Source organism: Thalassophryne amazonica, chromosome 13 (genome assembly GCF_902500255.1).
Source record: "Thalassophryne amazonica chromosome 13, fThaAma1.1, whole genome shotgun sequence".
NCBI lineage: Eukaryota > Metazoa > Chordata > Actinopteri > Batrachoidiformes > Batrachoididae > Thalassophryne > Thalassophryne amazonica.
In genome coordinates this window covers 63,943,498-63,955,948 of record NC_047115.1, presented here as the reverse complement: position 1 = coordinate 63,955,948, position 12,451 = coordinate 63,943,498, and the positions used below count along the sequence as shown (strand labels likewise).

General features: G+C 42.2%; 1 protein-coding gene across 14 annotated transcripts in view; it reads right to left on the bottom strand.

Annotated features, from left to right (window-relative positions):
• LOC117523394 (regulating synaptic membrane exocytosis protein 1-like) overlaps nucleotides 1–12,451 on the bottom strand; it is a 343,959-nt gene that overhangs the window by 14,348 nt on the left and 317,160 nt on the right. For all 14 annotated transcript variants that reach the window (XM_034184908.1, XM_034184909.1, XM_034184910.1 and 11 more), the window contains 3 exons: nucleotides 11,223–11,341; nucleotides 9,403–9,563; nucleotides 9,092–9,306 (listed from right to left, as the gene is read on the bottom strand). In XM_034184908.1, the coding sequence (XP_034040799.1) occupies nucleotides 9,092–9,306; nucleotides 9,403–9,563; nucleotides 11,223–11,341 (495 nt within the window). The remainder of the gene's footprint in view (nucleotides 1–9,091; nucleotides 9,307–9,402; nucleotides 9,564–11,222; nucleotides 11,342–12,451) is intronic.

The following is a 12,451-nucleotide window of genomic DNA, read 5'->3' as shown; positions in this document are numbered from 1 at the left end:
TCTCACCATGTCATTTAGGTCCTTCAGACTTTTTTTGAGCAAATGATTCAGGGGAGCATTAGCATGGCTAAAACATTTCAGCTCCACCCCCCGACCCCGCTAATTACAGCCCTCTTAACCCCCTGCTGCTTTAAACATTTTTTAATGTAGATGTAAATGTATATTCAAATGTTTCAGTTAGTTGACAGTAGGGCTACACAATATTGCAAAATTGTATCTTAATATTGTCATATCAATATGATATACAATATGACTATGATTTCACACAAAATGCAGCAACACTGAAAATTAAACATTCTTAAACAAAACAGTAATAATACCACACTCATTTTGCACTCATCATAAGGTTAGGATAGAGTGCCCTCCAAAAGTATTGGAACACTTGGTATTTCACACATTTTAATTTGTTTATGCCATTTCAAATACAAGAAATACAAAAAATGTTAAAGAATAAAAATTTCTGAAATTCTCTTTTCAAACTCTGAAAGCAGATCTCTAAATCTTGATAATACCTGGATTATAATCAGTTTTATTGCCAGTTTTCTTGAGACAAGTCAGGGGATAGAAACATGAGCATTTCCAAGTCACTGAATATGTCTTGGACTTTATTTACATTAATTATGAAGAAAAACCAAAAGTTTCTTTCACCAAAACATCAAATCTAGGCTTTCACCTCAGATGTACTTTCTGTCAAATTGTAGCTGAACTATCAGGTCTTCGTTTTAAGAAAATCCTCCTCTACACCACTTCATCAGGAAGCTGGATTTTATATTTTTAATTCATTTATATCAAGTTTTTGAGATTTGCTTTCAGTTTAAGTTTAAGGAGGTGATGGTTTAGGGGAGGTGATGGTCTAGTTTGGGGAGGTGATGGTCTCGTGGTTAAGCGTTGGGCTTGAGGCCAGCGGATCCTCAGTTAAAATCCCAGCCTGACTGGAAAATAACTAAGGACCCTTGGGCAAGGTCCTTAAACCCCTAGTTGCTCCTGGTGTGTAGTGGGTGCCTTGCATGGCAGCAGCCTGACGTCGGGGTGAATGTGAGGCATTGATGTGTAAAGCGCTTTGAGCATCTGATACAGATGGAAAAGTGCTATATAAATGCAGTCCATTTTAACTTTAGATTTATTTATCTAAAATTGTGTCACTGGTGCATCACTCAGCAAAATTAAGAGGTTATTTAAAATTAAGTCCTTCAGAGAGCAAAATTAAGAGGTTACACAGGTTTTATACAGAACAGAATAGGAATAACCTGTTACCTGTTAAGTTACCTGCATTTCTTTCAGCCTGAACATCTTGAAGTTATATCTCCTGAATCAACAGCTGCCTGCTCATTTAATATCACTGGAAAAACATGTATATACGAGGTCTCTTAGATAATAAACCGACCCTTTTATTTATTTTTTTTAACTATATGGATTTGAATGACATGCGATTACACCAATCATGCTTGAACCCTCGTGCGCATGCGTGAGTTTTTTCACGCGTGTCGGTGACGTCATTTCCCTGTGGGCAGGCCTTGAGTGAGATGTGGTCCCGCCCTCTCGGCTGAATTCCTTTGTTTCACACGCTGCTCGAGACGGCGCGCGTTGCTTTATCAAAATTTTTTCTGGACCTGTGAGGAATATCCGAGTGGACACTATTCGAGAAATTAAGCTGGTTTTCTGTGAAAAGTTTAACGGCTGATGAGAGATTATGGGGTGTTTCTGTCGGTGTAAGGACTTCCCACGGAGCGGGACGTCCTGCAGCGCTTCCAGGCACTGTCGTCGGCCTGTTTCGAGCTGAAAACATCCTAATTTAAGGCTTAATTCACCCAGGACATCGTGAGAGAACAGAGAAGATTCAGAAGAGGCCGGCATGAGGAATTTATGCGGACATTCCACTGTTTAAGGACATTTTTTTAATGAAAGACGTACGCGCAAATTCGCTGAGTCGTTTCCGTGACGACTCGGCAAATCTGTGTGCGCCGCGACAGGAAAAACACCTCCGTGTTGAAAACCATTTGTAGAATTCAGGCGGCTTTTAATGGCTTTCAACAAGTGAGTAACTGAGAAATTGTTTAACAGCTTGGGCATGTTCCAACTTGCCCGTTAAGATTTCCAACGGAGGTGTTTTTCCTGCCGCGACCCCCCGCGGTCGGGTCCAGCCCGACATGTGACTCTGCCCGCACGTTCTTTCATTACAAAATGACCGTTAACAATGGAATGTCCGAATAAACTCCTCATGCCGACTTCTTCTGAAAGTTCTCTGTTCTCTGACGACTTACTGCATCAACAGAGCCTGAAATGTGGAAGTTTTCAACTTGAAACGGCGAGACGCTGCCGCCTCGAAGCGCAGATCGCCGTCAGGCGCCGTGGACCGTCCTTAAAGCAACACTACCAGACCAAAATCTCTCATCAGCCGTTAAAATTTTTACCGAAAACCAGCTGAATTTATTGAATGGTGTCCACTCAGTTGTGCCTTACAGTTTTGAAAAAATTTTTATCAAACAAAGCAACAGTCTCTGAGCCATTCCTAAACAATGAAAAAAATCGACGAGCGGGTGGACGACTCCTCACTCAAAGACTGCCCACAGGCGAATGACGTAACCGACAGGCGTGAAAAAACTCTCGCATGCCCACGAGGGTTCAAGCATGTCTGATGTAATCACACGTGATTCAAATCCATATGGTTTTTGAAAAAAATAATAAGGTCGGATACTTTTCTAATAGACCTCGTATAAGTCAACCCGAATTAAAGGGGAAATGCCGCTTTTAACAACCTGGACCTCATTTCTGGCATAAAATACAGTCGTTTATCACGATATAACTTTGGTGTAATTTGGAGTCTGTGGTTCAGATGAAATGTTCATTTTCAAATGAGTCAAACCTTTTTCTTCTTCTACTAAGGTGGATTAGAACTTTTGTGGTATACAGCACCAACTACTGTAGAGGATGGGCTTAGCAGTCAATATATGTCACCGATTTCAGAATACAGCTCTTTTTTTTTTTTTCTTTTGTATGTGCCGTGACATGTCAATCATCTGTGTCCAATCAGATTCCAGGGGAGTCCAGTGCAACCCTGGCCTCTGCTCTAGCTCCACCCATGCCGGGAAGTGTTCAACATTTGACATTCCGTGCTTCACTGTGACTGAAAATTTGGCACTTTCTGTTTCAGTGTGAACTTGCGACTGAGTTCCCGTGGGATTCCACAAAATCTTGTTTGTCAATCCAAGAAGTGTTGATCCAGGAAATGTATGACATTTCCTGTTTCACTGTGGAGTCAAAATGTGGCACTTCCTGTTTGGGACTCTCTGTACCATGAGCGAGCTTTGCACCGCTGCGCATCGCTTCACTCATATTATTATTATTATTAATTTTATTTTTTTTAGCTTGTCTCTTCTGATATGTCTGATGTTTTTGTATGTATGACTCTCTTTACAAGGACCTAAATTTCAGCACCAGAGCTGTTCGTCTCTTTCTTTTTATGCCTGGGCTCCTTCTGGCTGCGACTACTGTTGCACACTTCTTTTAAACCAGTCACTGAATTTTTGAGTCATAGGAGTCAGAACTCCAATTCTGAACATTCAGGATATGTTCTGCAACTGATTTTCAGCCTGTGACACATTGCCAACACTCATTTCTTGAGTGACAGTTGAGCAAATGTGGCAAGCACAACTGCAACATTTTGAACCTGTGGAAAGGTGGTTGTAACCCCTGACTGGTGTGACTGGGCCTTACAGTGCATTAAATGTGTGAATATATGCACCTTTTCTCCAGGTAATCAGTTTTGTCCCACAGGCAAAGGAAATTATTAGAACAACTGATGACTCTAAATTGGCTTTAGTTGTGAACTTGAGAGTGAATTTGTCAGCTCTATCATATAATGGTAACCTTTCCAAGGTGTATCTCAAATGTCTCCCAGTGTCTGCTGAGTTTCTGTCACCTCCTTGCTGTCAGGAATTGAGTTTTGTCTGCTTTTATTTCTTGGCTTTGTGTTTTTTTTTTTTTTTCAGTTGTTTTGTGTTTTGTTTGTTCTCTTGTTGGAGTTTTTCCTCTTTGGGTCTGTCTGTCACTTTTTCTCTTGTCTGTCTCTGCTGGCTCTTGGTGGTGGGTCTTTCCCTCTCTCTGGCCACACCCTCATTCTGGTGTATTCCATGCACACCTGCTCTCAATCTGCACCTCATCACCTGGGTGTATTTAAGCTCCTCATTTTGCTTTACTCCCTCACCAGATTGATGCGCCTAGTGCCTTCTCTCCAACTCTGTATCTTGTTTTCTTGTTCGGCCTGCTTCATGTGTTTTTTGACCACCTGCTTGTTTCCTCGACCACACCTTTGCCTGATGTTCCTGGTTTTGTTATTCCTGTTGGACTGCCTTTCTGTGTACCGGACCCCGTTTACTGTTTCAGTAAACTGTTTTTGCATACAGAGCCTGTTGTCAGAGTCCTGCATTTGTGTCCAGCCTGAACTATCTTCCAGACCTGATAAATCAATCTGGCCAACAATGGACACAGCAGACTCGACAAGCAACAGGATCGGCTCGCTGCTCTCAGCACCAGCTTTAGCGAGCTAGCACAACGTCAGGATGCTTTTATGTCCACAGTGAGCACTCTTATGGAACAACTCCTGTCGAAGCTCAACTCTCAGGCCAGCCCGGACCAAGCTAGAGGTAGCACCAGTCTCTCCCCACTAAGAACACCAACCGCCCTCCCGGCACCCGTACTTGACGCAGCCATTTGCACTCAGCTGTCTCAACCGGAGCGTTTCTCTGGAGAGACTGGAGATGTTCAACCATTTATCACACAGTGTGAACTGCACTTCGAATTAATGTCATCTATGTTTCCGTCCGATAGGACGAGGATAGCATACATGATTTCACACTTATCTGGCCGGGCTGCAGCGTGGGCCAAAGGGGAGTGGAGCCGTCAGTCGCCATCTTGCTCCTCCCTCCAGCTTTCACTAGAGCTCTCCAGCAGGTGTTCCAGCACACCTCTCCGGGACGCGAGGCGGCGCGCTCCCTTCTGAGGTTGAAGCAGGGCACTCGCTGGGTGGCAGATTATGCGGTGGCCTTCCGCATTCTTGCCACCAAGAGCGAGTGGAATCCAGCCGCCCTCCATGATGTCTTTTTCCACGGGCTGGCCGCCGACGTCCAGGACAAGTTGATCGCTGCCGAACTTCCCGAAGATTTGGACGAGATGATTGCCCTGGCGATCCGGATCGACCGGCGCTTATAGGAATGCCCACGCCAGGAGATGCACTACCAGCCACGACGCGGCTCCACTTCTAACCAGGGCGGAGCTTCATCTCACCACACCGAGGTTGTCTCCACACAATATAGAGTACAAGAACCCTCGCGGCTGGGCCACTCGCATCTATCACAAGAGGAACGACACCGCAGACGACGACGGACTTTGTTTTTATTGTGGACAATCAGGTCACTGTGTCTCTTGTTGCCCTGTCAGGGGTGCCTTGGCACAGCGTCAAGCCTCAGTACGGGTGAGTCACAGCTCAATTTCTTCCTCAGCTTCTCAGAATTTTCTTTCTGCTAAATTAGAATCAGATCAGTCCACTGAGTTGGTGCGCGCATTTGTGGATTCAGGTTCTGATGCTAATTTTATATTACCATTGCTCGCCAAGTCCCTGCGCCTTGAATTATTTCGCCTCCCGCGCCCCCTGGTGGTTAGGGCGGTGGATGGCCATGAATTGGAACAGATTTCTCACCGAACTCAGTCCGTACGTTTGACTGTCAATGAGAACCATGTGGAATCAATTAGTTTCTTTGTTTTTGACAAGATGACTCACCCTGTGATCCTGGGGCACCCCTGGCTGCAACAGCACAGCCCTAATATCAACTGGGTCAATGGGACAATAAGCGAGTGGGGATCATCTTGCTCTGGGAAATGTTTGATCAGGTCAAAATCTCCACTGCTTGCTGTTCCTCCTGATCTCATGGGAGTACCAGCCTGTTATCATGATTTAGCGCTAGTATTTAGCAAGGCTAAAGCAAAGTCACTTCCACCTCATTGTGTTTATGACTGTGCCATAGATCTCCTGCCTGGGGCAAGTCCACCCTGGGGAAAACTGTATTCGTTGTCAGGCCCAGAACGCACCGCTATGCAGGAATATATTCAGGAGTCTCTTGATGCTGGGTTGATTCGGCCCTCTTCATCACCCGCGGGAGCGGGGTTTTTCTTTGTTGAAAAGAAAGATAGAACGCTTCGTCCTTGCATAGATTATCGTGGGTTAAATGATATTACCGTGAAGAATCGCTATCCGTTACCTTTGATGTCATCTGTGTTTGAATCACTAGAGGGCGCCAAAGTGTTTACAAAATTGGATCTCCGGAATGCATATCACTTACTCAGAATTAAGCAAGGAGACGAGTGGAAGACTGCATTTAATACACCTACGGGGCATTACGAATACCTGGTGATGCCTTTTGGCCTTACTAATGCACCAGCCGTTTTCCAGAACCTTAACGATGTTTTACGTGAATATCTAAACAAATTCGTCTTCGTTTACTTAGATGACATTCTAATTTTCTCATCTGATCTTGAAACCCACATCCAGCATGTAAGGTCTGTGCTACGCATCCTGCTGAAGAACGATTTGTACGTAAAAGCTGAGAAATGTGAATTCCATAGAGCCACAGTGTCTTTTCTGGGGTTCGTTATTACAGAAGGGAGGATCCAGATGGACCCTGATAAGGTAGCGGCAGTACGTGAGTGGGTGGTACCCGGCAGCCGTAAGGAGGTGCAGAGGTTTCTGGGGTTCGCTAACTTCTATCGTAAATTCATCCGTAATTTCAGCTTGGTAGCCTCTCCACTTTATGTCTGCATTTGTGTCTAGCCTGAACTATCTTCCAGACCTGATACTTGCTCAGATTTGCTCTCACACATCTGCTGGCTCACTCTTAGCCTAAGATTCCTTGCTAGGAAATTTTGGGCTAAGTTAGGAGCTCTTTGAGTTGCTTTGCAGATATGGGCCCAGAATGTTGACATGATGACATCATCATCACTGGTCTCATCTAGGAAAGATGTGAGAGAGTTTAGGGCCTCTCAGGACCTGACACCACATTTAATGCTGTGCAGCAATGCAGTGTTTATTATATTTGTAATTTTAATGCAATTAACCTTAACCTTTTTAACCAGACCCACTCATTTTGCAAATAAATTCGTTTCATAAATTTGTTAATTCTCAACCTATTTCTGAATTTGAGAATTAGTCTTTCTGTGCCAGGCTAATTTTAACCTGCAAGAGACAGCAAACTTGCATATTAAATTGATGTATGTCAAGACAGCATAGCATATTCAGGTATGTATAAATAATAATAATAACAAAACACAAAAACAACACACTACCACTAGTTAATAATAATTACAGTTAAAATTTAAATAAATAATAAAAACAACAATAAAACACAAAACAATAAAATAATTCCACCATCAACAATTACAAAGTGTTTTCATGCAAGAATTAAAAATGTTGTTCGAATTGGACTTTTGTCACATTTGGACTGTAAGTTTTCTCCTAATCAGATCCATTGTGTATGGGCAACAAGACAAAACAAGAAAAAAAAATGCAACTTATCAAATGATACAATTTATTCATATGCCCTATCAACCATCTGTCTGTGTTCAGCTACAGAGAAAAAATGGAATCAAATTTAATTTTAAAAAGATGGCTTTTGGAGCTACTATTATGGTATTAGAATACAAGAAACAAGTTTTGAAATTGATCAAAACTTATTTCCCCTGTATCTACATGTCCTCACCAACCGGTGGTGCTGCACCCCTACTTCCAGTGCCCCTGCCACTCCTTCAGTATGCTGACCATAAGGGCAGTGAGTCCAAAAATCAGTGAATCCACTCTGAGATGGTCACCATTTCTAAGAGAAAGGATGTTCCAGGCGCCCATCCGCATGAGCTACCATAGGTTTGGACATGGATGCCACATTGTGGTGAATGACCCCTCACCACCGCACCAATTGCCACCTTCCACAGACACCCTCCAGATGGCTTTTCCACTTCATAACATTCTCTGAGGGCAACAGCAGAGTTATTCCCACAGAATCCACAAACAAGAGATCGCCTTTCCCAGTGTCAAGCTTCGCAAAGTGTTTTTGGGCTGGTGAAGTGCCAGTCCATCCACCAGCCCAAAAGAAGGGGATTGACAGCCTGTGTAGCACTGAACCACAAATGTACCTTGCAAAGATGAATTTTCATGAAAAAAAGCAATGACTTTGACTCAGACACTTAAACCACAACCCCAACAATGACTTGGAAATGAACATAATATTTACATCCCCAACACTGGCACGAGTTACCAAAAATGGATTCAGGAAGACCTAAAAAGGACAGCTTCTGGAATCTCACTTTCTGCGTAAATATGACATTTACCAGTAAACAGCAGTATATTTTCACTATGGACCAAAAATAAGAATTTAAATGACCCTTTCTTTCAGGGCAACTTGAACACTGAACAAACATGTTGTGTTCACTTCCTGTCATAAAACTGCCACTGAAATAAGTTAGTCATTAAGTTCCATGGATTCTGCTAACCTAGTCACTAAAAAAAAAAAAAAAACAAAACACAGTAACAATGGAAGAAGTATGCTATTCTCCGAAAGGAAAACATCCATAGCACACAACACAACTCAGATGTGCAATGGAATGGATTAGAATAGCTCTTCAACCACTGCAGTAATTTTGGCCAATACTGGACTGATACCAATTCAAAATATTTGATCAATGCACCCTCTACAAATTGCCCATGGGGGATGATAGATGCATCAGTGTCCATTCCTTTTTATTTGTTTCATTGTTTTGACCAAGGTTTTGATGAATCAAGTTAAGTTGATGCAAATATGTAAGGAAATGATTCCTGCAAAGGAAAGACAAGTTACATTTCAGGGTCGACACTAAAGATGAACGTTGAGTGTATTTAAATGCCAACATTTGAGAGGGGAAGGACAATTAGATGTAACTGTAAATATAAAATGAATATTAGACCTTTAATGTAAAGTCAGGGGGTCTTTTACATGTGCATGTGTTTGATTTCTGCAGGTATATCTTCGTGTCATAGTTTCTCAGGCTGACAGTCGGCCTGGACTCTGACCTGTCTGGCTGAGTTGGGAGGTACTCCGGCTGCGTCGAGATGGCAGGATGGCAACAACACGTTGGCTGAGACTCGAGCGCCGCTTCTTTATCCCACTTCCTAGGCTCCCGAGTGCCGTGTCTGATTGGCTGCCATCGGCATGCTCCATGGTGTAGATCTCACCGCTCACACTGGTGCTCTTCAGTATGTGACGGCCCGTTGCGCGCACGGCTCGGCTGGTCATCACAGTTTTGGAAATTAATGACATTGTCCAACCTGACGTTGATGTGAGGAGATGCTGTATGTCCTATTGCCCATTTGTAAGTACGTACCTGAAGCGTCCTCGAGGTCTTTCTGACTGGATGGACATGTAGCTGGTGCTACTTATGCGAGAGGCACTGCTGGTTCGAGAGATGGCTGACACGTCGCTGACATCACTGTCTGAGGACTTATGGGAAACATTCTCAGTGCTCCGCCTCTGGTCCTTGTAGAGCTGCAGGAAACAGACATCACACACTTTCCATCCAGTTTATCTGGAACACCAGTGCTGACAATCCAGAAGTAAACCGTTTGTATAATACCAGGAACAAGGAACTATTTGAGAAAGTCAGAACCTATCCAGGAATTCAAGACATGTCCCATCCTTTCACACCAAGGAACAGTGTGCTGCTTAGGGTCCAATCACACTGCACATGGTGATAGCTCGACGAAGGGTAAAAAGTCAAAAAGTCACAAATCATGATGGAAAGGTGGACAAAAGATCCTGCACCTTTCCCATCACCGAAAAGCCTGCGAATGAAGAGCGAAAAAGGAATGAAACGAAACCGAAACTGATGAAAGAAAAACAAAGTGAATGTTGACCTCAACACTTTAAACAAAGTACTCGCAGGTGTGAGATTTATTTTGTTTGGCTCGACGAGTTTTGTCTTCACATTGAGTTCTTGCGGTGTGTCTGTATCTTGTTGTACATTTTGTTTTGTCTTGGGATCGGCCATGAAGGACTGTCTGTGTCAGAGGAAGGCTACTCCCGAAGACATGCACATGCAGGCCAGCCACAAATGGTTGAAACGTGCATAAATAAAGTAGTGTATAAAATGTTCTTCACACTGATGTTTCTGTATGAAGATGTTGCTTTTTCATCCCAAACATGGACGATTCATTAGCGATACAAGGATGTTTCGTTCAGCTCGTTGAAGCTTTAGTTATTGATTTGTTCAGATATCATTAACCTTCGTTCAATACGCCGGACTTGGGAGGTTGAACAAAGTTGGACGAAAGTCAACGGAAACGCTGACGTTACGAGAACTAATCAAACAATAAGAAACCATCAAGAACTAAAGCAAAACGAAATATGGACAAATTTTTCAACAGTTTAAAAATTCTGATGAAGAGCCAGCTGCAGGAACGAAGATGGACAAAGGTTAACCGATGCCTCCGAAAGTAAACAAAAGTCCAGATTTCTTGTTTTGTTTGGGTTTCCTTGTCCTTCATTAGTGCCGTGTGACCAGGACTTTAAGCTTGCATGTAATTCCTGTAACATTTTTTTTCTCCCTAATCACATAACAGTACTGTTCATTAGTATATCAATAAAAGACCAAATTTGGAATTTGCTAATTTTTATATTAAAAAAATGTTCCAGAGAATTTTTCTTTATTCAAGTAAAGCAGTTGTGAGAAATGTGCTGGCAAAATTGTTTTCACATTTTGTCGGATGTCATTTAATTGTAATTTTAATCACATTACCCATCATGAATGTTTCTGTTTGTTTGCACACCAGTGCTGAACTATATGCATATATGTTCTCAGATGCATAACATAATGGAAACATTATGTACTGCAAACAGCATTACAGTTTCGCACAAGTCAGTGCTACTTTATACCAACACATATTGATTACACATTTCTATATCCAAGGTGTTAGATGTATGCTTGAGTGAGTGCCCAGTTGGAACCATTTCATTTTACTAAGTGGTCTTGGACAATACTGTAACATTATTTATTACATTTATAGAGTAAATGCACTTAAGCAGCATTGTGGTTCAAGTTGTCTGCCTAAAGCTTTTACTGTGGACTTCCACTCTCTTGATGAGCTTGTTTTAAAGTCAACTGTCAGTCTAAATTATGGGTAATAATAATAATAAAAAAAATCATACCTCCCGTTTGTTCTTGAGGGGTCTGTCCAGTTCTTGTTGACTGGAGGTGGTGATAGCTGATACCCGGTTGGAATGAACCCTCATTTGGAGCTGACGAACACGTTCCTCTGCTACCAGGGCTATTCAAATAGAAAATTAGTAAAAAACAAAAAAAAACATGAAAAACTGTCATAAACAGATTGCTTTGTAAATGAAAAGCATGACATAAACACTGGTAGAATCACTGAAATGTAATTGAAAATGGTGCATTATCCATGATAAAGAATTACAGTTATTTGTATACACAGTCTGTCCATTTTCAGAGGTCATAAGTAACTGGAAAAACTAAATATAAGGATTAGTATTAACACAAATAATCCCACCACTTTTCTTTAGCCAAGTCAGGGAACAGGTATATGAACATTTCCAAGTCACTGTATATGTCTTGTTGCCCTGCAACAGACTGGCGTCCTGTCCAGGGTGTACCCAGCCTCATGCCCTTTGACTGCTGGCACTGGCTCCAGTACGCCTGTCACCCGTGATTGGAGTAAACAGGTGCAGAAAATGAATGAATATGCCTTGAACATAATTTACATAAATCATTAAAAAATAGAAACAGTATGGTGTTAAGTGGAAAATCTGTCTGGAGTAGTTCTCAAAAACTCAGTGACTGCACAATAGGAAGACAAGCGAGGGAAGCCACCAAGACACCTAGACAACTCTGCAAGATTTATCTGCTTCTGTGAATGTGACTGGAAAAAAAATTAGGAAACAAAAATTAGAAAGCAACTTCTGTCTCTTCCATTGGTAGTTACAATGCTGCTGCATGGTGGAATGAAGCAGAAATGGGTTTTCATTCAAGAATCTCCCATGTGCCTTCTGGCAAACTGCAGTCCGAAACATCATATCTTGTTTTAAAGAGAATACTTTGCTGTCCCAGTCCACCATGAAGCTGAATACTTGGTGATGCAAGATGTATACCAGCAGTCACAGCTACCCATGGGTCTAGGTCAATGTAGGACTTACCTGTTACTTATTCTAATTTGTCTGTGGATACTATCTGTACATATACATGACAAGACTCAACTCTGAGTGCATCAGTATGTAATGTACAGAGGAAATACAGAAGAATAAAGTGTGCTTTTGAAGTTGCATATGCACAGATGAATGAATGTCTTCCACATCCAATCTAACATAGTGCTGAAGACTGGAGATACTCCATCCAACATCTAAAATTATTGTATCTGCAC